This window comes from Parasteatoda tepidariorum, chromosome 2, assembly GCF_043381705.1.
Source record: "Parasteatoda tepidariorum isolate YZ-2023 chromosome 2, CAS_Ptep_4.0, whole genome shotgun sequence".
NCBI classification, from domain to species: domain Eukaryota; kingdom Metazoa; phylum Arthropoda; class Arachnida; order Araneae; family Theridiidae; genus Parasteatoda; species Parasteatoda tepidariorum.
This window is the reverse complement of record NC_092205.1, coordinates 94,088,030-94,114,452: the sequence shown is the minus strand read 5'-3', so window position 1 is coordinate 94,114,452 and position 26,423 is coordinate 94,088,030. Positions and strand designations below refer to the sequence as shown.

Sequence of the window (26,423 nt, the reverse complement as noted above, 5' to 3'; positions counted from 1 at the left end):
TGCCCATAAAAGTTCAATTTATAAAACAATAACTTGACAATTTAAAAAGCAAGTTTGTTTGATAATTGCAAAGATAATTGATTAAAAATTATAAAATGTGAAAATGACCGGTTTAGTGGGTATAAAAGTTTTTTTTAAGGTGGCGTAATTTGAATAAGCTCACTGGGTTTGTATGAGCTGAGCCCACCTTGGTGAACTTGGCTTACTTGTCCCTACTAGGTTTTTTCCAAAGAAATGTTATAAGTGAATTTTGATGAAAAATTACAAAACATGAAATGGAGAGCTGGGATAGTCTGGTTGGTAGGGGCACTAGGCCCATATGCAAGAGGTCGTGGGTTCGATCCTCACTGGCCGAAGACTCCCCGTGTAGTAAATGGTGACTGATGCTCGTTAAATCTCTCAAGTCACTAAGTCCATATTCCCATAACAAATCATACCTCTGGGGGTACTGATCTAGGAGTTTCCTTGTCTTCTGGTTTGGGTTCAAAATTAGTAGTCGTAAACCCAAAAACTGGGTTGGTTGTTCAATGATGGATATAAAATAAAATACATGAAATGTATTGTCGTAGTGGTTCAGGAGATTGAGCATTCCTCTCCCAATGAGGTGACCCGTGTTTGAATTCCAGCAATGGCTGATCATTACGAATTATGCACCATAGTGCTGACGTGCTGACATAAAACCTCATGGTCATCATTTAAAATATCCTCCTGAGTTGTAGGTTAGAGTTTCCTTGCCGTTAAGCTAACTGAGATTTTCTTCTCCATGTAACGCAAATGCTGGTTAGTTCCATCAAAAAATCCCATGCGAACGAAATTTCTCTAGGAGTTCATTCTGAACTAGCTTCAAAATAAAAAGGCCACGGAGTTGAACATTGGTAGTCATAAACTGAAAAAATTGGTTAGTCTACTGTTCACTGACTATTATAAAATATAAAGTAGAATGTGTAATGCAGTCATTATGATGAAATTGGGACAGGAACAGACCAAAACCAAAAGTTAAAAAACCGAATCTGCATACTTACTTTTCTTTTACACGATTGCTGGTGGGTCTGGGATCAACGAATCGCCAATAGTTTCGAGTGATTATATACATTATTTGCTTATTACTTTTTTGCTATTCAAATATAAGTTTCTTGATTTCATGTTTATTGCATATTTTTTTCAGGCAAGCATCAGTATACCCATCCCAAAAGAACATCACAGGTTTGTCCTTGGGAAAAGTGGTAAAAGGTTGGGTGAATTGGAATTAAGTACTGCAACGAAAATCAGTGTACCGCGCCCAGATGACGACTCGGATTTAATTAAGATTACTGGAACTAAAGAAGGCATTGACAAAGCTCGGCATGAAATTCAACTCTTATCTGATGAGCAGGTAAATTTCAGTAGCCTGATATTTTTAATATTAATATTGGAAAAAGGAAAGTACATGGTACAATCCTTGTATTTTTAACTGTTATTTATGGTAGTGTATTCCCAATCATTATTTTCAGTAGTTAGATTTTATTTCCTTATTGGGAGTTACTTTTATATTCAATTGCTTTTTGTTCAAGACCTTTTGTGTTCATCTCTTCACTGTTTCCACAGATTCCTCGTTTTTGCAGAAAAAAAATCTTTTACTCAAATTTATTAAGTTTATAATTTAATTGCAATTAACAGATTAAAGTGGAGCATATTAAAGCTGCATTCATGTTTGATTACATCATTGTTGTATAATTTAATTACATTGTGGAACATGCTATCAAGCCAATTCAAATACAATACACTCTCGATTATCCGTGCGGGGATTATCTGGTTTGCGGATTATCCGTGCTCATTCCGGAGTCGTACAAAAAATTTAAAGAGAAGAAGTTTCAAAATTTAAAAAATTTGATTCATAAAGTTATAACTCTACCAAATCTTTGGAAAGCAATATTCGTTATTGGATTGCAGTATATGGAATATCAGCAGCACAATCAAAGGTAAAATCGTCTATGTTATCATGATCATGAAAAAAGATCTTACCGCTTGATGAATAACCTTCTTCAGATATTCAAGAAGAATATAATAACAGTATTCTCGAACAAACAAAAGAAATCTAAGGTTTCGAAATTCTTGATGAAGAAAAATTAAAAGGTAGGTTTCAAAGTGATGCATCTGAGCCTGGCTTCCAGTATTTGACAGATGAAGACATCGTTATGTTGTTAAATCAAATAGTGATGATAGTAACAGATGCAGAAGATGTAATAAATGAGGGAAATACAATTTCTGCTGATCTACAATCTGTTGAATCTTTATTAGATTATATAGGAGTATTTGATTAACTACGGTTCGTAAAATATGTGTCAATATGCGACATATTTCACATTTTTTTTAAAGGAAAATTCCTAGTTTGATGTTATACGGGATGCAAATGAAAGTAATTTTTATATTTTTTGTACTGATATGGATTTTTTCTTTAATAAAAAGTTTTCGGATTATCCGTGTTTTTCAATTGTCCGTGTGACCTGTCTCGGTGATTAACCCGGATAATAGGGAGTGCACTGTACAATGTAACATAGTGAACAATATAAAAGTTGTATTAGTTTTTGGCTCTTTTATAAATTTAAGCCGTTACAAGTACCTTCAATATAATGCGCATTTTTTATAGGAATGTTTTGTGATGTCCTGAAATAATAAATTTATAGTGATTTTTCATGATAAGTACACAATAAGATTTGGCTGTGGATAAATAACCATGGAGATAGTGTGGAAACCTGAGTGAGAAATTTAAAAGGTGGCAGAAGTGCTAAATTCTTAACTCAATAAAAAATTAATAAATTATTTAATTTGGCAGTTTCTGAAAATTAGGGTCAAGATTTGCTAATTTTTTACAGCTGCTCACAAGAATCATCTACTAATTTATGTTTGTTAAAGTTGCAAATTGTTACCAATTTAACATAGCCGTTCAATTATAACTTTAATGAACTTTTTTTTTTAAGTTATCAATTATAGCTTTAATGTGTTCTCATCCTATTACTTGTTTTATCAACATTTCATTCTGTTCAATTACTTGTTGTCATAACAAGTAATTAAAAGTTTATTAGGATTTTAATCATTTTAAGTAATTCATTACACGCTCGTTATTACAGGTTTACAAAGATTTGATCTAATTTTTATTATTTTTAATGCAATTGCATTTAAAAGATTGATTCAAGTAGGTTATTTTTCAAATGTTATAAATATGTGCTTTTGAATTTTTTTTTTCTTTTTCAAATTATAAAAATATTTGTTTTGTCGACAACATATTGCTTTTTTGCATTAATTATTTTAGTCCTTAAAATATACAAAAGTTCTATTAGAATTGTTAGAATTTGGTAACATTCACTGTGAAATTAACACTTATAGTTATTTTCTTTATTGGGAGTTTAGCATTTTCAAACTTTTGATACTCTAATATCTTTAGTTACAAGCTACAAGCTTTTGATACTTAAGTATAAATCTTTTAATTCTTTATAGGCTAAATTTGCATTTGAACGATTGGAAATACCCAAAATTTATCATCCATTCATCCTTGGACCATTCAATGAGACCATTACTCAGATCACTAATGAAACTGGAGCTAGAATTAACATTCCACCTGCCTCTGTATTAAAGGATGAACTAACCATTGCTGGAGAAAAGGTTGCTGTTGCTAAGGCTAAAGAAAGAGTTCAACAGATTCATGAAGAAAAGGTAATTTGTTTCAACTTAAAATTTTATATATAAACCAGTGGAATCGCTCAGCTGTAATGAAAATGCATTAGTCATTAAATTATGTCATTCAAGTTTTTAGCTAAGAAATCATTTACCGATCTAGTGCTTCGTTTGAGAAAATAAACTAATAAGAACTGATAATAGAAGAATAAGAAACTAACGTTTTTGAGCATCGCCTGTTCTTCCTAGACTGTAACTGGACCAGGTTCATTCAAAACCTATTTGGTCTGGTTTACAGGTAAAGAAAGGCACAGTTTTACAGTGTTACAGTGCTGTATTGGTTAAGACCAGATATAAGTTCTTTAAAATTATTTTACATAGTCTAAGCCGCTGTCTGAATTTTGGGTTTGTTATAAGAAACAAATTTTACGTGCAAATGAATAATTTAAAAATGTTCAAGGATTAATTGAAGCTATTATTTATACCTTTTTACATTTATACTAGTTTGGGGATATGTTACATTCTGTTATAAAACAGGATTCTATGATTATGTGTTTTAAAATGGAAAAGAAAAAAAATTCTAATTATTGAATTTTAATTATTTTTTTTAAATCAATTTTAAAAAAATTGATTTTATTTTGAATTTATTAAATTCTAACTTATTCTTTACCAAAATGTTTTAATTTTCCATAATTTTAGTTTTATTTCTTTAAATGGTAACCTAAATAATAGACATTATCTAGCTGCTTTTTGAGTTTTTCTTGTTTTTACAAGGAAAGGATAATCTTCCAAAGAAGAAACTTAAGAATATTATAAAATTCTGTTTAATTAAATATGACACTGCATTCTTTTATATGCATTAATTCATGTAAAATTTAATTTTAATTCTACAATATTAATTTTTCTTTTAAGTTAAGGTAATAATAAAACATGATAAAAGGTTAAAACTAAGGTAAAATTATTTCATTTACGTATATATTATAATATAGTTCATTGTATATAAATGTTGTGAGAATTTAAATTCTGAAGAAATATAGTTAGTTGTAACTTAACTATTTTTACAATTTAATTAATTTTTTAAAATTTTTTTTAGAAAAGAAACTGTCAGTCTGTATCTGTTGAGGTCCCCAAATACCAGCATAAGTACATAATTGGACAAAGAGGTCAAACAATTCAAGAAATTTTTAAAGAAACTGGAGTATCAGTGGAAATGCCTGCTACAGATGTACAGTCGGACACCATCACTCTTAGGGGTGAACAGGCTAAATTAGGACCCGCTTTGACTTATGTTTATGCTAAGGTATGCCTTTAATGAAATTTAATATTTTATAGAAAGCAAATTTTAATCGTTATACTTATCTGGCTTTGTTTTTTACATTTTAAAAATGTAGATACTGCTTTAGTTCTGTCATAACTTTGTTGTGTTGAACTTTCCAGGCTAACAGTGTAAAAAATGAATCCATCAATGTTGAAAGCTGGCTTCATAAATACATCATTGGAAAAAAAGGAGCAAATATCAAGCATTTAACTCAAGATCTTACAAAGGTGAGTCATATTTAGAAAACCTGCTACATACTTTTGTTGTCAATTATAACTGTAGTACACCTTATAAGAGAAATTAATATTTATCACTCTGGTTGCCATGAGGCACACATGTTGTCTCAGTTACATTTTTTTACAGCAATGTGACAAATAATATATTAAATGTGCTCTAAGCCCTTTTATGCTATTTTACCCATTTGTTTAGTTTTAATTTATTATAAACTTGAGGTATTTGTTCAATGAAAGTAGACATTTAAACTTATTGAAGATTTTTCCTTTTTATTCCTGTTTCTTAAGTTTTTATTTTCATAAACTTTAAACAAATCAAGAATAATACTTATAAATTATTTTTATAATGTGAATGTTAAATTCAATTAATTACATTTATACATTAGTTATTAAGTTAATCAATAAAATATGTTATTTTATTTTGTATTTCTATGAAAAAGTGCGCTGCATTGAAAGTCAGGCATCGTACTCTGTCACCTAAGTTACAAGTTGTCATGCCTAAAAAAATATTGCTTGACTTCTTTTATTTAAGTTACGTTTTAGGCGATCTACAATATACACTTAAGTGACCAAAAATATTACTTAAATAAATATTATTAAAATTATTTGAATTATAACTGATCACAAAATTGTTTTATTACATTTAAATCTATGTTTGCAAACAGTTACATACATTCCAGTTGCAAATTTGCTACTGTTTTTTGAAAAATCATATCCTGACCATTTCCATTATATCCAATCGTATCCATTTTGAAAAATCATATATAGTGCTAATAAAATATTTGTAATTATTATAATTGTAGTGTTTTCATCATAGAAAAAAAATGGGTGAGAATTTCTCACCCTTTCTCAAAAACAGGGTGAGATTTCAAAAAGTTAAGTGAGATTTCTAAAAACTAAAAAAACACAAAAACTCTTGAAAAAAAATCATTTCTTTAATTATAATACATTTTTAACGTCTTCTATTTTTTAAAGCATTGAATATTTTTGGTGCATCATCATAGAAGATTTTGCCTTTACAAGGTATTTGTCCATCTTACATTAGTGCATAAAAAATTTGAACGTCTTACATGAAAAAACCTTACCTACGGTAAACACGTGGTTGCAGAGAAATGTGTTCTGAAAGGGGTTCCGTGGTTCGGTTGTGTTCTGTTGTTCGAAAAGGTTCTGAACAATACTGGTAAATAGGGAAGCTAGATAACGGAGCAAATGTTGAAAATAATGAAAGATCCAGGAAGAAAAGTGAAACAGATTTTATTCTAAATGGCGTAATTCGAAACTTTTTCCAAAATGCGAGAAATTGGCGAATTTTGAAATTGATTTATGGAATGTGTGAATTTCTCGCGGTAATCATTTTTTAATGCGAGAAAAGAAAAAAATATGAGAGATTCTCGCGCTGTAGTGAAAACACTGTAATTAGGTATTACTAATAGAAATGTTTGCATTACGCCACAAGTAATAAACAATTAAAAATGATTTAGTTTTCTCTTACTAGTGAAATTGTGCTATGGTTCTTACATCACGAAAAAAAAAAAAAACTTATTTAGCTAACTTGCAAATGAATCCAATGTGTTATTTGCAGTAACTCCCTAGTGCATGAATATTCACAATGAATCTTGATTCATTAGTGAATCAACAAGAATGATTAGTGAAGATGCTTGTGACTGTGCATGTGTAATAGATTCATGTCTAGCTTTGTTCCTTTTAATGGTTTTACAGAATTTCAATGCCTTGAACTTCATTTATATGCTTAAATTTATATCTTCAACTATTTTAAAATATTTAATACAATTTGAAATAAAATACATCCATAAAAATCGAAATGTGTAATTTAAAATTAACATTTACTGAAATAATATTTATACTTTATTTAATATCAATATTAATGCAAGTCAAAAAGAGTTTGTTTCAATTATTGTTTCCACAGCTCTGCTTCAATGGTTTTAATATAAGAACTGCTATGAAACTTTTAATCCCATCACTGATTGTTTATCCCTTATTTTGTTTATCATTATTCATTGCTTATTTCATTTTCAGGTTCAAATTGATTTCTTGGATGATCATATTAAACTAGAGGGTCCTCCAGAGGAAGTAAAAACTGCCCAAACAAAGTTGATGGACATGATTGAGAATTTGCGGAAACAGCTGGCTTACGAGGAAGTCAAAGTCAATCCTCTTTTCCATAGACACATCATTGGTAAAAATGGAGCTAATAGTAAGTAATTATTTCCAGTTTTTCAATAAAAAAAATTTTTAGACTTTAAGTAAGAATTTGAGCTGTAATGAGGTAGCAAACTGTAAAATCACACATTCTAATAAATAAATAAATAAAACTATTGGGTTTCATTAAAGATTTGGCTCATTCATCATGAACTTAAGCATTCCGTCAATTAAAAGTTCTTTTATGTCTGATATTAAAAGTCATGATGTACTTTTGAAATAACTTATATAAATTGATTATTAGGAAGTTTTATAACAATGTTCATTATAAGATAAGATTAAATAATAAGTTTAAAAAAAATCTGTTATAAATAAGAATTATATATCAATAAAATATTCTGTTAGCCAATAAGGTGATTGATAGCAGGTAATGATTACATGGTAGTAATTAATTGCTTGTAATGATGCTCACAAATAATTATTACCAATGATTACAAGTAATATAACTTGTATTAGAAATTATCATTTAATTGTAAGTCACAATTATACTCATTTCTTCTTATTGCTTTTTTTGAGTTCAAAGAATATGCCAAAAAACATTTATTTTGATAATAAAAAAAGATATATTTTTATCTCAAGTAAAACTAAAATTTCAGTTAAGTATTTTCTTATAAAATGTGATACAATATTTTGAATTTTGGTCTTTGTTTTGTGAAATTTATTGTTTTAGATACACTAAAGTATAGTTTTTTTTTTTAATTAATTAAGCAGATTATGTTATCTAAATCTTCCTAATTGTTTCAGTGTAAACTATTATTTAGTGCACTGATTCTTATTGTTTAAAATTCTAAATTTTTATTTTTAAAAAGTAATGCTTCATTTTTAATGTTTTGTTTTTTTAAAATTCTAGTTAACAAATTGAAACAAGATCCTAGGACGCTTATCAATATCCCATCTGATGGTGACAGTGATATTATTCGCGTTGAAGGAAATGCAGAAGATGTTGCTCAAGTTAAAAAATCTCTTCTGGAATTGGCTCACAAAATGGTAACTATGTAATCTTTATTTAGGTGTTATGAAATACCCGCACTAAAAGAATTTAATCACACTTTAAGATCACTTTCTTATTAGCCCATAAGCAGAATATTTTCAAATGTTCTGCAACTTGACTTATTAATTTATACAAATGTTCTGCAAGCATTCCACAGCGAAAAAAGTCAACTTTACTTTAAAATACTATATTTTCATTTATTAAAATACAGGATCATACACAGATACACTACATTATTTTTTAAACCAAGGCAAACATTCTTCATTTGTTACTTTTCCAATCACATTTGAAGTACAAAATTTTGTGAATGACGATGATGAACTATCAATGAAATGCTGATGATATGAAGGTCCAAATATTAAAATAAATATTGTCTTAAAAAATAAAGTCGAAGGGACAAGTGCCTAGATGGTGCACCATTTGCAAACACAAACATTCACTGGTCTGTTGTTTCACCAACTTCTTCAGCTCCATCGAAAGTATTTGGTCTTTTAAAAACTCTGTCAATCGTGGATCCCCATGATTCACAAATTGCTTCTGAAATGGGAATGGAAAATATAAACGTCATGAACTATATGAAATTGGAAGCCTCGGAATTTAATTCTTTTACAGCTTGCTTTAGAAGCTCTCTTGATAAAAATGGTGATCGATTTCTCCTGCTGCCTGCTAAACACTGATACACCCATTTTATAAAAATGTTATAGCCAAAAGCTAATTCATTAATTTCCTCAGAATGGAAAAGATATGGGAGAGGGATATTACTGATAAATGTGCTGAAATTTGTGCAGGGTGTCAAATGTTCCTCTTCTAAAGCAACATCATTCCTGGTAAACAGCAAGTGGTCAAAGCTAAAGAGAATTTTATTTAAAATGCAAATTGTTCTGCAGGACTTCGTTTGTTCTGCGACGTACGTCACAGTTTTAAGCACTTTCTGCTTCTGGGCTTATTAGTTTAAATAAGTTTTCAGTAGTGGAATATATCAACTTAAGATTTTTTCTCCCATAAATTAATATTTTTGCATAATAAAATGATACTGACATTTTTGATACATTTAGTTTGGATTAACTTAGGTCCTGCAGTCAGTAGGCAGGTGGGTGACCACTTTGATCAGTCAGGGTAGGGACCCAGGGTGCACAGTATCTGTCCTTGTTAAACTGTTCTGCATTAAAGTGCTAGACTTCATGCGCAGGTCGTCCGCTGCCAAAGCAGGGGAGCCACCCCCTCTACAGATTATCAAAATTGAGTTGGCATGTCTTCAAATTATCTTCAGGTATGTTTCCCAGAACATGTCCCATAGCCCACTGTGCAGCTCTGGTGCAACGTAAATAAAGAACCTACCATCGGTATTTTTGCAGCATGTATTTTCACATGACAACCATTGAGTGATTAACTTAAGAGGTAATAGTTGCTGAAAATTTTCCAATACCAAGGGTCTGTTTAGAAGAAATTTGGGTCCGTCAACGGACCCTACACGAAATCTTTTCCTAAAAACAGACCCTTCACAAAATAATTTATCTTTTAATCGGACCCTTCACAAATTTGTTTATCTTCATTATTGTTTTGTTAATCGAATAAACCCTTCTCGGGGGAGGGAAAAGGNACCCTTCACAAAATATCTTTTCATAAAAACGGACCCTTCACAAAATTTATCTTTTAATCGGACCCTTCACAAATTTGTTTATCTTCATTATTGTTTTGTTAATCGAATAAACCCTTCTCGGAGGAGGGGGGGAGGGAATTCGAGACAAATTAAGTTTTCCAAGTTTCCCTAAGTTTAAATTCCAAATGAAGTATTATAAGAAAATATTTCTACTTTTACAAACATCGTGTGCGCATTCTTATTAATATTAAATCCTAATTTATTCTGTAAATAAATAATTGATCAATTTATATTTTTTCATAAAATTAATAGAATATTATGTAAATGAAAACTTATTTCTGGCAATTTTTTAAATAAATATTATAAATTTAAGAATTGTTTAAGTTTACTTAATGCGTGACACATTAAAAGTGATACATTACTAAGTTGTGTTATTTAAAATATGTCTATTGAAATTATTAATGTGAGTGATTTTTGTCTCCATTATTGGTCCGAAATTAATATTCTGTATTGAGCAATGTAGGCTAGGTACCAAATAACAGGACCCTTTGTGCACAAATTCACAAAAGCAGGATCCTGGTTGAAAGAATGTGACTTAACGCTTATTTTATATTCACAAATTATGAATAGTTTTTTCACAATTTTACGAAAACAGGACCTTTCACAAAATGTCTGGACAGACCCCTGAATACATACTGAAGTATATAATTTAAGTTTTGAAACTTTATGATCTTGCAAAGAGTTGATTACAAAATAAAATTATAAAATGTCAGCTAATTTGGAAAAAGCTTCAATTGTTTGTGCTGATTCATGATATTTTTGTTAGATAGTACAAGTTTGTATCTGAGTCTTTATAACTGTTCAAGTTTATTCATGATAATATTTTATTAATTTTATGTTGATTATTTACCTTAATCCTTGTTTAATTTTTAGGAAAATGAAGTGTCAAAGGATCTAGTAATCGAACAGCGCTTCCATCGCAATCTTATTGGTGCCAAAGGGGAAAAGATTAGGGAAATTAGAGAACGTTTTAATCAAGTAAGCACATTTTAATGAGATTGCAATAATTTGTTTTCTCGTTTTGAAAATTCTAAGAGGTCTGCATGTGTTTTATTTGATTTAAAGGCTTTGATATTAACAAGTCACAAAAAAAAATACTAATGTCAGAAAGGAAATAAAAATGTCGTAGTGTATTGAATAGTTTTTAATTTTAGCTCTCAATTAGAGTTTAATAAAGTTGAGTCAAGTGTTAAGAGAAATCAAGCTTAAATGAAATCTTTTGTTTCATCTTCACCACTAATAGTGAGGTAGTTAAACTTCTAATTTTTTTCGAGGAATAATAAAACATGTAACACAGAATGCGTAGCATTTTTAAAAAGTGCTTATTTTTATTTACATATCTTAAAAGCCCTTAAAGATGCTTTTTTTTCGGAGTTTGTAAAAAGTGCTTAATTTTCTATCTTAAAAGAGATTTTTTGGAGGGCTTTTCAATTGTATTTATAAATTGCAGGTAAAAAAAAAAAGATTTTTTCATCAATATTTATCCAAGACTAGTTATTTTATTGTGATTATGTAAAGTTTTTGAAATGATTTTTGAATTTTGTTGATTTTATGTTTATGAATTAAGAACTTTAAACAATGGAATTTTTTTTTTATCACTGCACATATCCTAATTATGATTTTTTCTTTTTGGAAAGTGGTTAAGAATATTTTTTGAGTGCTTAAAAAATGCTCATTTTTTGTTGAAAAATCTGGCTGCGTACCCTTTGTAAAAAATTGACTCATTAATATCTGAAAATCTTTTTATATTTTGAAACTTTAATAATTTAGAGACATTGAAAACTGAAATATCTAATCAAAATTTACTTTGAATTGCTTTATTTACATTAAAGTTGTATCTGCCAATTTTTTAAATCAGTTTATTGTAATTATTTACTGCTGTTGTACTTCTGCGATGTAATCAATTGCAGCTAAAATAGTGTTAGAATATGGTGTAAAGATATAATAGAGTGATTTCATTTTATTTCTATTACATTTTTGCGAATTACTCTTCCTTGTGCAACTTTTCCTTTTTTTACAATAATATTTCTTACTATAATTATAATTTGAAATAACTTACTGAGAATAAATTAATTATTTTATATAGCTAGAAATTGAAAAATATTTTAAAGGTGTTGATCATGAGAAATTTTGTAAACAATTGAGTGTTTTGTTTTCGTTCAAAATTGAGTTTGTACAATTTTGTTTTCAGGTTAATATAACATTTCCAGAACCTGGTTTAAAGAGTGACAAAGTATCCATTCGAGGGCCTAAAGCTGATGTTAATGGATGTTACAAATATCTCCATCAATTAAACGAAGAAATGAAACTCACTAATTTTAGCGTTGATATTCCTATTTATAAACAAAATCATAAGTTTATTATTGGAAAAGGAGGTGCTAACATCAAAAAGGTAAATTTATATTGTTACAAGTAACAAATCTACTTTTCCAAAAAAAAGTGCTCAACAAAAACTTACTGATTTGTAATTATTTCTAACGCTTATTTTTAACATAAGCAAAAAACTTAAGTGCAAATGCAATTAATTTTTCAAGTGGGATTGGTGCAAATCTTACGCAAGTTCGCCAGCTGAAGGTATTTTGCTCTATAATTCAAGTGTACATTATTTCTTTTAGGAAATTAAAAGTTTTAGACATTCATCAAAATTACCAATGTTTGATTGTTCTCTAGTATTTCTTAAAAATAAATTTTCCTTTTTAATAAGGCATAGGTTAAAAGTTGAAAAAAAGAAGACATAAATGGTATTAAAAAATAAATTTACTCATATAAACTGGAACTAGATATCTCTTAATAATTTCCCATGAATTGTAGTGACTCAGGGGTTAGAGCCTTTGCCATCGAATGAGGTGAATGGGGTTCGAATGAATGTCCGGTTGATATGAATTTTGCACCCTTCTGGTACCGACCACAGTGCTGATGTAAAATGTGCTCTGTGGTGGACGAATCATGGGTTAGTTCCCTTGCAGTCAGGCTAACCGNAAAAAAAAAAAACTTAAAATATGCTATTGTTAACAATTCGGTTAAAATTACGATAAATTGAAATTAATTTAGTTAAATTTTCGCGAAAAATTTATCAATTCACCTAGCTCAAAATAAGCGTTAAAAATATTGATATATAAGCGTTAATAATGCGTAAATAAAGCTCAAAATAAGCGTTAATAATACGTAAATAGTATGGATAAAATACGTTTGTATTTTGGTTAAAATAACGTAAAATGTACGTTATTTTAATAAAAATAAGCGTTAAAAACACGTAAATATTCTTGGTGAAAATAACGAATTTATAGAACCAAAAATATACGTAAATAGTTTGGTGAAAAAAACGTAAAAAATACGTTAAAAATTGGTTACGAAATTCACCTTAGTCAAAATAACGGCAAAAATCCGTCATTTTTACGTTAAAAACAGCCCTAATATAAACGCTTTTTTACCTAATTCGAGACTACCACTCGAAACGGAAATAAAACGTTTTTTTTTTGCTCTAAACTGTGGCATTTTAACGTTATTTTCACGTAATTAATACTTATCTCTGCTGCATGGGCTTAAACCCTCAATTGGATCAGCTGATCAATGCCAGTTATAAAATAAAATAAGTATATTATTTTTCTAAGCAATTTTTTAAAAATTATCAGTATTTTTTTATTTATTTTTTTAGCATAAGCATATCAAATTGTGACTGCATTTTGAGGGTAATTTGTAATCACTACAAAAAAATGTTTGAAAATTTTATCTGCTGTGTTTGTGCTCCTTTTTAATATGTAATCATAAGTATGCTTTTTTTTTTTAAATATGTAGTCATAATTCTAATTTGTTACAGATTAGGGATGATACCAATACAAGAATTGATCTTCCAGCTGAAGGGGCAGATTCTGATGTGATAACCATAAGGGGTAAAAAGGAAGATGTCCTTATAGCAAGAGATAAGATATTAGCAATACAAGAAGAATTGGTAAGATATAACTTTAAATATGGATTGTTTATACACTTTTTAAGGTAGTTTGGTATTAAAAATGTTCATTTTCTTTGTAAATAAATATTATTCTATTAGGTTTAGTAGTGCTAATTTTTCCAATCATTAATTTTTTAATCAATGTTAATATACTGCGGTTTAATTGTTTGTTGTGTTTTTTTTCTTCAAAAATGTTCGAACATTAATTAAATATGAATTTCTAATCACCTGGGTTAAAAAATAAAAAATTTATCTATGCTCTCTTGAGAGTTACGGTATTATTTCGAATTCTAATTTACATTTTTATCAAGAAATTTTATTATTTTAACAAAATTTAAGCTACATGCTTTGAAACATTCAGGGGGAAATCGGTGGATTTTTTTCATAAAAGATTATTACCGTCCTGATCGGAAATATTTTCGTCAATTTAAAATGTAAGTTTCTAATAATAATTTTTTTGATTATGCAACATATATATTTCGTAAAATCTGCTGTTACAGTCTAACCTCGTTAACGCAAAATCGGTGGGACTATCAGAATTATTTTGTGTTAACCGAATTTCGTCTCATCCGATAGATCATGAAAACAATTAATTCCGTGCTGTTAATGCATGTTATGTACTACATTAACGTATGCAAGCAATAATCTTATGAAAATAAGCTTAAAGATTTATCTACATTATTAAACTATTATTTTAACCATTTTATTTATTTGCCCATCTGCTACTTCTAACAAAGGAGGAAAATAGAAGTAGCATTTCTTAAAATGTATGATTGGAATTTTATTCACATGCTTATTATCTGTGTCCAGTTTCCTTTCAATGTTAAGCGATAATCAGCTTGAAAATTTCATGTTAAACATGTAAAATACAACAATTGATTGCTGACTCAGAAGACCAAACATTTGTTTAAGGTAAAGCGATATTTCGGGTTAAGCGATTTCGCATTAGTGAGGTTAAACTGTATTTTCCTTTCTATCTTGGTAGTTCTTATAGTTTTTAAATGCATTTTTTTAAATTTAAAAATGCCTTTGATTGCTTCTTATGCTATAGATCTAGTGCATTAATAGTAATTTGCTTGTTTTAACTCTTTTTTTGAGTTCTTTAGCATTAATACTTTGTAAAGCATTATTAATACAAGTGTATATATTGATTGTAGGATCAAGTGATTACTAAAGAAATAATGATTCCAGCAAAATTGCATAATTCCATAATCGGTACAAAGGGCAGACTCATCCGTTCTATAACTGAGGACTGTGGAGGTGTTACAATAAAATTCCCTACTGGCGGTACTGGCAGTGATAAAGTGTCTATTCGTGGTCCAAAAGATGATGTTGAGAAAGCCAAGAAGCTTCTGCTTGAACTTTCTAATGAAAAACAGCTAACCAGCCACACAGCTGAAGTAAAAGCTGATCCGAAACATCACAAGTTTTTAATTGGAAAAAGTGGTGTCAATATTAAAAAGGTAGAATTTATACTTTTGATTTTATTTGTTTATAACTGAAGTCAAAAAAACGTTTTCTGTTTCTGTGTTTTATTAATTTTTTTTTCTCCATAGAAAATTATTGAGCTAATTTAGGCCATTAAATTTAAAAGTGAAACTTTTTAGTTTGTTCAAAATTTTCTAATGGAAATATTTTCATAGCAGGAACAAAACATTTTATCGACTAACTGTTTGTTGCCATATAATTATATACAATATACTCTAGATATCTCAAAGTTGAAGGGATGCTAAAAATATTTCAAAGTAACAATTTCAGAACTAAATATGTTCTAAAAAGTAGAAAAAATGTTTTCTAAAATATTACTCTAAAAAATAATCATGATGCATGAGAATAACTACTCATAAATGTTTGTATTGGTAGTTGACTGTAAGTCCTATTACAACAATATTTTATTTTTAAATGTAAGACAAAAATAATTATGAATAAAATAGAAAAGAATTGGTTTACAATAAATTTACATTGATTTTTTCGAAAAAAATCATTTTCTGTTTCAAGAAAAATTTGGCATAAGGTTTTGAGAAGAAACTTTTTGACATGGGAATTCAAAATTGACATTAGGTGGATTGTTATGCCAAGGGGGGAAAGTATTTTTTTGACATAGCAAAGTTTTCGAGATATCGAGAGTATACTGTAATTTTTAAACGCAAGATGAAAGTAATTATGCATTAAATAATATTTAAATAATTCAAAATAAATTTACATAGTGATTTTTCTAAAAAAATAAATTTTCTTTTTAGAGAAAAATTTGACATAAGGTTTTGAAAAAATTCAACATAGGAATTAAAATTAACAATAAAAGAATATTTAATGCTAAGGAAGAAATTTTTTTTTTTTGTGACATAAGGTTTTTGAGATGTTGAAAGCATCCTGTGATAAAAGTGGAGAGTAAAACTATCGTAATGCAGAATTAACAGTTTTCCAAGTCTAATTACTTAACCAAATGTATGGATAGTTAATATGAATTTTGTGAATAGTAGCCAACTTAAATAGTTGAGACTAAAATTAAAAAGCAAGAAAAAAGTATATTTTAAAATTTTGCTGGATAAGAATATCTAGATGATGCACTAAACTAAATTTACTTTATGCATGTAGATAGATGAGGATTATAGTAAATTATTGGTTCTCAGCTGATCAAAGTTTTACGTGTGGGTAATTGCTTAGTGTTTTATCAGAAAATTAATATTTTCTAGAATTCAATCTCTTAAGTTGTCTCTTATTGAAAGTGCGATTTATAGCTATCATTGTTCTTAAAATTTAGTTATGTAATTTCACATAACTTTTTCTTATTATTCACTGAATTAACTGTTCGATTTTCTTGTTAGGTTCGCGATAAAACTGGGGCTAGAATTATTTTCCCAAGTGAAAGCGATGAGGACAGAGATGTCATCCATATCATTGGTAGGAAAGAAGAGGTTGATGCTGCTAAGAAGGAATTGGAAAATATCATTTCTGAATTGGTACTTATTGTTTTTCTTCCAATTTTAAATATAAATATTTTGAATCAATTAGTTCATTTATTTAGAATATCCAATGTAAGATTCAATATTAGAAATTTAGTTTTTTTTTTAAATATCTTTCTTTTATTAAATATTCTTTTTTAAAAAATGTCTTTTTTTTTAATGTCTTAATAAATTTTTCATTAAATAGTTTGCTTAATATAGCACATTCATATAATGTAATATTTTAATTTTATTAAAATATTGAATACAAATGAATATTTAAAATGTAATTAAAGTAATACAATTTTGGATAATTTTTTCTGCATAACGATACATTTTTTAGGATTGTAATTAGTTACTTATTTACTTATTAATCCTATCTACTGCAGTGCTTAAAATACCATACCTTAAGCCTAATATTTAGTCCAAGGATGGTAAACTAAATCTGAATTTTTCTAAACTAGTGGATTTTTATGTAACTAAACACATGACAATTTGTCTCTCTGACCTTTTTATATATCTGTTTAAATTATTTGCTTAAAGCGATGAATGAATTTATATTATTGAATAAAATATGAATACATGATCACTTTCACTACTTGAAATATTTTCTTATACTATGGAAAATTCCATTTTAGTTAGTGGGCGTGTGTAAAAGCAAAAGCTTTTTCTAGTATTTATAAGTTTTACTTTTCTGTAGATATTTATATTTCATTTTGTAATCACTTAATATTTTGCGTTATTTATAACAGAATATATGGTCTTAGTTTCTGGTTTAAACTTAATTATTTTGAATGAGTCTGTTTGAATTAATATAAGCTCTTTTTTGTAAAGCTTTGATTAAAATTTTAATTCTAAATGTGTGTGAATTAATGACAATGTCTTGAGTGTGAATTATTGAACAGTGACTTGAAACTTAATTGAAATAGTTTTAAGTAATTAAAGAATTTGTAATAATATCCTTTGTCAAACAATAATTGAAAACTAGTTACTAAATTATTTAATATTTTAGAAAAATACAACTGAAGATAAAGTCCGTATTGATCCAAAACATCACCGGCATTTTGTTGCAAGACGTGGTGAGGTATTGAAACAAATTGCCGATGAATTTGGTGGTGTTAGCGTGAGCTTCCCCAAGATTGGTTCAGATAGTGATGAAGTCTCTCTAAAAGGAGCTAAAGATTATATCGAAGGAGCCAAAGCAAAATTGCTGGAAATCGTTCAAGATTTGGTAATTATGTGTTAATTTTATGTGCTTTATTTAATTTTGAAACTCTAATCTGCTGGAGTATCATCTGAGTTTTGACTTTTTTACACATTTAACTAACTTATTAAGTGTTTTAGTTTTAAGTTATTAAGTGTTAGTGACACAAATTTGTGCAGAAATCACTTAGTTTTATTTTAAAAGTCAGAATAGTTTGTGGAGGTGGATTTTTTTAAGTTTATTTTTTAACTCCTGTTTACAAATAAGATTTCATAAAGTTGTTAATATATATATTCCAAGTATTGTTTTTTTATTATAAACCTAATAAAAGCTGATTGTCTGGAAATCAACCACATCCTACCTCTAAGTTTAGTTCATGGTTATAATTTTATTATGATAGGCAAATTGAAAATTTTAGAATTTTGGGTTGTAACTTTTTTTTTTTTAATGTTAAATTTTAGTTTATTATAAGAATTTTAATGGCTCTTATTTTGATTGCATTGTATTTTAATTTTTTCTCTAAAAGTTCACTACAAGAATATTTTTTTCCCTCCTTCCCAAATTTTGTGTTTGTTGAAAAGTGATAACATTTAAAACATTCTTCTGGAATTTGTCTTTAAAAACATTAAAGGACAGAAACTGGAATACGAATTGCTCAGCTTTCAGCAGAAAAAAATTATTAAGTTTTAGTGACCTAAAAATTAACCCTGCAGAAATTGAATAATTTTGTTCTGTTGGTGATAGTTGGAAAAAAGATGTTTTGTGTAGGCTTTTGAATTAGTTGTATAAAGTATTAGTTGAATTTGTATTGGTAGAACAAAAATACGCAAACTTAAACTAAGAATCATACATTTGAACATAAGTTTTGCTATTGCTGAAAAAAGCTTTACCAAAAAGCAGAACAAATCGGCATCGCTTTAAAATCAGATCTTTTTAATGCAACTATTTCCTCTTTTTCTTTTTTGTAATAAATGCTTGGTTGTCAGATTTTAAATAGCTAATATTTTACCTACTTAAGTTTATATGTTTTTCTCGAACTACGTACAATAATTTTACACTGTTCGTAACTTAATCTTTCTATTTTGAAGTTTTTGAAAATTTAAGAAATTTTTTCTTTCTTAATCAGTTTGTTAAAATTGAAATTTTTGCAAAAGAAGAATCTTATAAGTAAAATTTATTCATGTAATTCTATTAAAAAAATGCAAGCATCATAGCTGCCAACTCTACTGGATTTTCTAGTAGACTACTGGTCCACTGGTTTAACTAAAATTCTCCTGGTTTTTGTACATTTTAGAGAATTCCCTAAAATTGAGTAAGTTTCCTAAAAAATCCTTATTGAAATCCAATTTTTGTACAGATTATTGCTTGCTTGAATATTTAAATAAGTATTACTTATACATAATGAAGCTAGCCTCATTTATAGAAATCAGTTCAAAATTTTTTTTTGTTCTAAAATGTTCAGTTTATTTTCATTCAGAATTCTCCTTTAATTAATTAAAGAAATCTTTTAACTATCCTCGATGAATTAAATGCCTATTAATATTCGAAATTATGAATAAACCTAATACAAAACATTTCAAGTATGTTTAACATGAAATCATAACTGGAAAATATTGCAGTATTTCTATTTTGATGATTATAAAATTCCCTATGTATAAAATATTTAGTACATTTGCAACAATTATCATGAAATTTATATTTTGTAAAATCTATTGCATTTTTTCCTATCCATGTTGGCAGCTATGAAGCTTGTGATAAAAAATAAATTTCTTATTTTGTTATAATAATCTATAAACTTTAACCTGTTTTAATTTAAATATTAATTATTAGGATTCCAGAGTCACCATGGAATGTGAAATTTTACAAGAACATCATCGTACAGTTCTGGGAGCTAGAGGAATAAAAGTTCAGAATATTCAGAAAGATTTTGATGTTACCATTAAGTTCCCTGATCGTGAGAGAAATGATGGTAATAAAATTATTCCAATATTAAAATTTATATTCTTTAAAAGAGTGTCATATTTATTAAAAGAGTGTCATACAATGATTCCTTCACATATTTACTATCATGCAGTTTTTATTATGATTTATAATAAGACTACAAAATATATTTTTCTAATTAGGGTGAGTCCCGTGACATAGAATATTTGGAGCCCGCTCCAAGCTGTTCTGATGATGCGGTTCAATGACTGATTGAAAAATTTAATTTGTTTTCATCTTAAGAGTAGAGTGGAGATATTCTTTCCTTTTTCTTATAGAAAAGCAATTCTGTCGAATGTTTTGAAAACAAACTTTATTTTAGTACAAAAAATTGACTAATGCTGCTTGGACTGTTTTTTTTTTTTTTNTTTTTTTTTTTTTTTTTTTTTTTTTTTTTTTTTTTTTTTTTTTTGTTGCTTGTTTGGTAAAATAAAATTTCATATAAAATAAACATTTCAAATTTGATCTGGGCATTTTCAAGTAGAAACGTTACCTAACTTTCTAAAAATCATTAAGTGTTTTTTATTCAAGATTCTATCTTTATTTTAGTTTTATTTAGTGTTAGATTGTTTTCTGTGTCAGATTGTTACACTTGTGTATTACAACAGCTGTCAATGTTAAGCATTCAATCAATAAATTTTAGAGGACTTTACATAAATAATGTGTCCATTATGAAATATGTTCAACAGGGTGGTAATTTACAACAAATTTAATCTTTGTTTTGAGGTTCACTCCTTGATTTTTTTTAAATTTGACTCCTCGAAAATTAAGAGGGTGGGAGTGACATTACTGTCTAAAAAATTTTTTGGATAATACTGGGATTGAGGATCTTTGGGAATCTTTTCCACATCATTCAGGGCATCTATATTCAAGATCTGTGGCAAAATTGCCCCTGAGCAATGGAGCAACTCTGATTGTCAGAGATAAGCTAAAGAGCTAAATCGTGATTGCCCAAGTGTGCGTCAAAAAAAGCTTCTTAAGCTAAACAGGAACAGTTTGAGGAAGATCGTTGGTCTTCTCACTGAACACTGCTCCCTCAGGATGCACCTCTTTATAATGGGTGTTTAATCTGATTCTCTTTGTCGAGGTTGTCATCTTTAGGAGACTTTACGACATATACTATGTGATTGTGAGGTCTATTCTGCTCAAAGATTTGAGCATTTAGGGCAACATTGCATTAAGGTCTGAAATATACATTCCTGTGTGATGTTTGCTGAACTTTGTTTCAGCTATAACCCTAATCATTTTTTAGGGTTTGTGTACAATAGACCTCTGGTCAATGTGCCTCACTTTTTATAGCTGCTCAACCTCGAAGTCTAATGTAATGACAATCAATCAAGTTTTCGAGATGTTCAGGCAAGCAGTTTTAAGAACCTTTTTTTTTCTTCATTTGATTCTGTGTATTGTGTTGTTATATATTCTAAACTCTAGGAACTTCAAAAGCAATACTAATTGGCAATTTGGTGTAAAAATGTCCCTTTTTTTTTTAAGGAAAAAGTTTATTAGATTGCCTCAGATTTTCGCACACTTAAATAAATTTAACCAAATTTACCATTTTCCCTAATTTTGATCCCATGTGACTTTGCCTTAGTCTATTTTGAATATTTCTAAATAGCTTTAATCTTTAACTGCTTTAAATTCAATCTTCAGCTTTTTTGTAATTGATTTGTCTTATTAATCAAACTAAAATTGATTATTTTTTAGAATGAAACTTTTTCTGCCACTTATAGTTTTAATGCTAATAATTCCTCGACCTTTTCACTTATTAGATTCTGAGAAACCAGCTGTCAATGGCGACTATCATTCTGATTCTGAATCAAACAAGCAGAATATAATTATCATAAAAGGAAAGAAAGAAAATTGTGAAAAAGCTTGCCAAGCTTTGTTGGTAAGTTTTCCTCATTTATCAATGTTTTCTTAAATAATTGCAATTGATAATATATTTTGCTTCAATTCTCGATTAAATATTGTTAGGATCTTGTTCCCACCACTGAAGAAATAGAAGTGCCATATGATCTTCATCGTTTCATTATTGGGCAGAAAGGAAAAGATGTTCGAAGTATGATGGACATGTACGACGTTAACATCATCATTCCACCTCAGAATGACCATTCTGACACCATAACCATCAAGGGTCCCCCCGCCAATGTTCAGAAGACGAAAGTGGCTCTGAAGGAGAGAATTGAACAGTTAGAACTGGAGAAACAAGATAGGGTAAGAGCATATTTTTATTTTGGCTAAACAGTAATTTTTATTTATCTTCTTAATACTATTTTTTCGCTTATTTTAACGTACAACTAAACTTTACTCTAACCTTTTTTTAATAAAAAAAACTTACAAATTAGCTTATGAAAGTGCTAGCTTCAAATTTGTGTTGTATAATAATTTTTGAACCTACTCTTAATAGTTATATTGATCCCATTTGCAAAAATTGCCGAGTCTAATTTTCTATGTGTCAAATTTCAGTATGGCAAATACCTCAGATTATTTTATAAAAGGTATTGAACAGCCAGTCTCCTTTTTGGGATTATGAGTATCAATATTCAACATAATAGACTTCTAGCTTTGAACCTTACCTAACTCAGATGACAAGGAAACTCTTCTTGGGTCAAGCATTGAAACAAAACAGTCTTCGTGGAGGACTTTAAAATGGAATTAACCTGCATTTGCATTACATGAGGAGGAAAACCAATAGAACATCACACTTTTAGCCTAACGGCAAGGAGATTCTAACTAATGATCTATCGACCACCAAGGATATTTAACATCAGCACTGTGAATGTTGTGAGCCGGTCGAAGAATTCCAGCTATTCCTTTGGATTCAAACCTGGGTCACCTTAATTGGAGATAGTGCTTTATCCCCTGAGCCACTGGGACTCGCATCAGATTATTTAACCCTTCAGAGATGCACCCTCTTTTAGAAAATGATCTGAAAGTGTTCCTGCTTCCTAAGAAGATGCTACTGTTTTTTTAGTGTTGTCAATTTTACATTCCAGACTAGAATCTAACATAATTATTCAAAAAGTTTTAGGTCCAATGGTGAAAGGATCTCTGGTAATGGCTCTTCTGAACTAGATTATAAGCCTGCAACATGGTCTATTTGTAACGCTATATTGGTTAAAACAGAGTATCCGTTCACCTGGAAAGTCATGAATTTCAATATTGAACAAAATTTTTCATGAAATGTCATGATTTTAACTTTAAAAAAAAAAAATCATGAAAAGTCATGGATTTAGGTCGCCGAAAAATCTAATTTTTAAAATGGAATTTACCTCCCCCGAATTCCATGGTGTTCTGAATGTCTGAATTTGTAACAAAGTCCCCACTCACAGTCATATTTGATTAAAATATAAAATGTTTTTTATCCGTGTTCGTTAAAAATTATGGTGTTCTTTCAAAAAACGAAAAAAACATTTCTAGAGAGAATTACCTTTTAAACTTCTGATTGCAGAATTTTTGTTCTTTATTTTTTTATTTTATCAATTTAAAATTCTAGCTGAAGCAAGCCAGTCATTGGCTAATTTTTTTATTACAAAATGAGAACAGAAAAGTCTAGCATTTTCTTTCCTTTCCGATGTAAAAAAAATTCTGCAGAAAAAATGAAGAAAAATTTTTTTGCTTTTGTATTTTTTTCAGCTATTTTATTTCTTTAACTCTTTCTTTACTTTGTTTTTTAATTTTAAAATCTATAAATATGAAGATGCAGAGTATAACAGTTTTGGTTATACCTATCATTTCAATGAATGTAATTATAATGCTTTTTTTAATTTATTGTGCTTTTGTCCGAGAAAATAGTAACTACGTTAAGTCATGAAAAATTCTTGGAATTAATCATGGAAAGTCATGAATTTGAAAATCTAAAATGAAGCAGATACCCCGTTCAAAAGATTTTATTGCTGTCTTTTTTCTTTTTTTGTAAAACATAAATTACATTAATTTATAATTTATTATTTCTTCTGATCGATGCCTTCATTATTAAACTTCTTTAAATACATGAGTGATAAAAATATTATTAGAATTGAAGATTTAAATAAATGTTTATTTTCTTTGTTATCATTCACTTGGGAATTACATTATGTTGCAGTAAAATAATTTTGTTCAGAATGAAGTTTGACTAATTATTTACATTTTTATGTTTCAGCTTCTGAGAAGCTTCCAGTTATCTTTTGAAGTTGATCCACAATACCACCCCAAAATAATTGGTAGGAATGGAGCTGTGATTACAAAGATTAGAAAAGAATTCAACGTTAACATCAACTTCCCAGAAAGAGAAGGGGCTAGTGACAAAGTGATCACTGTCACTGGATATGAAAAAGATGCTGAAGCAGCGAGAGATGCTATCTTGAAATTGGTTAAGGAGCAGGTACGTGTATACCCAGACTTTGGATAAAGTTTCTAAATAATGTTCTAAAATACCTTACAATAAAACTTCAGTTATCTGAAGTACTACACCCCAGGACAAAAATAGATTCTAAAGAACCCCCCAAAAAAATTTCAATGACAAACTCTTATTCAGCTACGACATGCACGGCTTATACTGTTGGTCTGGTATAGCTAAATTTAAATTATTTTATGTGAATAAATTGATCTAAATAGAAAAAGCTATATAAGATCAAATTGCAAGTCAACTAAAATTTCATTTTTAAGAAATTTGTCATTAAAAAAATTTATTACTAATATTTAAAATTAGCTGTTTTGTGTAAAAATTCTGAGACCTACCCATTTCCAAGGTAGGTCCTGAAAGCCTGTCATGTTTAATCCTTTTCTTTCTACTATTTCTAATTTTTTTCTCTTAATAAAAATTTATAATTTTAAGGAAGGGCCAATGCATTGATCAAAAATTTTTATGTTGACTTAGTTACATGCTAGAGTTACTTTGTAAGTTTTTCTAATTATTCGATTGTTTCTATCCATATTTAAGTTATTATTTACCGATGGAGATATTCCACAGGGCTGTGAGATATTTAGAAAGCTAATTCTATACTCTTTTCGTAAATCTAATTTAAAGATGAGCAACAAAAGAAAATTGAAAATTTTTATTTTCTTAATTTCAGTCATCTTTTCCTATTCCTAAAGATTAATTTAAATATCCTGTCTTTCAAAAAAGAATGATTTATCTGTTCAAGAAAGATATAGTATTGTAGTGTGAGTGAAATTGGTAGAAAGTCCTATGAAGCTTGTCAAGGAACATAAATTAATGGAAATTAGCATTTCATAATTAGATACTTTAAACTTAAAAGAAGTAAAATTTATTCTAAAAAGGAGTGGAGGTGTACCTCTCTTTGGGTAATTCTGGAAATGAATTTAAAAATAAAATATCTTTATACCTATTTGGTATGAAAACATATATTAAATGATTGTCTAAATTAAAGTGCTGGCACTTTTTATGAAAATGTATTTTAAAAAAAATAGCTACCTCTATGATCTGGATTATCTAAATTTTCTATTAGTTCAAATTTCTTGGAATAACAAGGTTTTACTGTACTTTTAAGTAAATGGACTTAGTTATGCTTTATGCTAATTAAAACTTTAATAAATTAGACATTGTCCATAATTAAATCCATTGTTACTGTAAGCAGGTCACGAAAAAGTAAAAATAGGTTTTTGACAACTTAAAATGTTGATGTACTTTTTGCAGTTGTGCAAGAGCTTAAGAAATATAGCACAACTATTTTGTTTGTATTCTGTTTCTCAAAAAAACACATTCGCTATTGTCGAATATAAGTAAATCAGCAAGTTGCTCTTATATGACAATTAGACAGGACTTCTTACCTGCAAAAACATTAGCATCAGATAGGAGCAGAGTTTTATGCCGATGACCATCTGTGCCACCAGTGTGATATGGATGATGTCCAATCAATACCACTTAGAAAAAGGCCTAAGCAGGAATTACTGTAAACAAGAAATTTGTCCCTTTAGTAGTTCGAATGTAATGACATATTATATATTTACCACAACTGCGCAGCTTAGGAGCCCGAACATAGTGACATCTTTCTTGTTTTGTATACACTGTGCAGTTTATGTTCGTAGCGTCGGACTACTAAATTGATCCGTGCTGAGACCTTTCTTCTAGGAGGTGTTGGCTCAACTAAAGTAGAGTTTGGTGCTAGTAACACCCTTTGCTGCCAGTGTGATATAGATTGTGATTAACTCAAGAACTTCTTTTAATTTAAATGTTTATTATAAATAACATTATGCAGGTTAACTCTTATTTCTATTTCATTGGACAACTGGTTGTCTAATGGTAGAAGTGTTAGCAACCAGCATAGAATATA

At 28.7% G+C, this 26,423-nt stretch overlaps 1 protein-coding gene across 1 annotated transcript in view; it reads left to right on the top strand.

Annotated features, from left to right (window-relative positions):
• Positions 1-26,423, top strand: part of LOC107449307 (satellite-binding protein 1 Dp1) — a gene marked incomplete at its 5' end in the record, with an annotated part of 46,557 nt that overhangs the window by 11,261 nt on the left and 8,873 nt on the right. Inside the window, 16 exon segments of the mRNA XM_043044465.2 lie at positions 1,166-1,372; positions 3,475-3,690; positions 4,745-4,951; positions 5,089-5,196; positions 7,240-7,417; positions 8,273-8,409; positions 10,947-11,051; positions 12,265-12,465; positions 13,891-14,022; positions 15,180-15,485; positions 16,848-16,982; positions 17,977-18,195; positions 19,999-20,137; positions 21,918-22,036; positions 22,123-22,362; positions 24,290-24,511. Coding sequence (XP_042900399.1) covers positions 1,166-1,372; positions 3,475-3,690; positions 4,745-4,951; positions 5,089-5,196; positions 7,240-7,417; positions 8,273-8,409; positions 10,947-11,051; positions 12,265-12,465; positions 13,891-14,022; positions 15,180-15,485; positions 16,848-16,982; positions 17,977-18,195; positions 19,999-20,137; positions 21,918-22,036; positions 22,123-22,362; positions 24,290-24,511 — 2,871 coding nt within the window.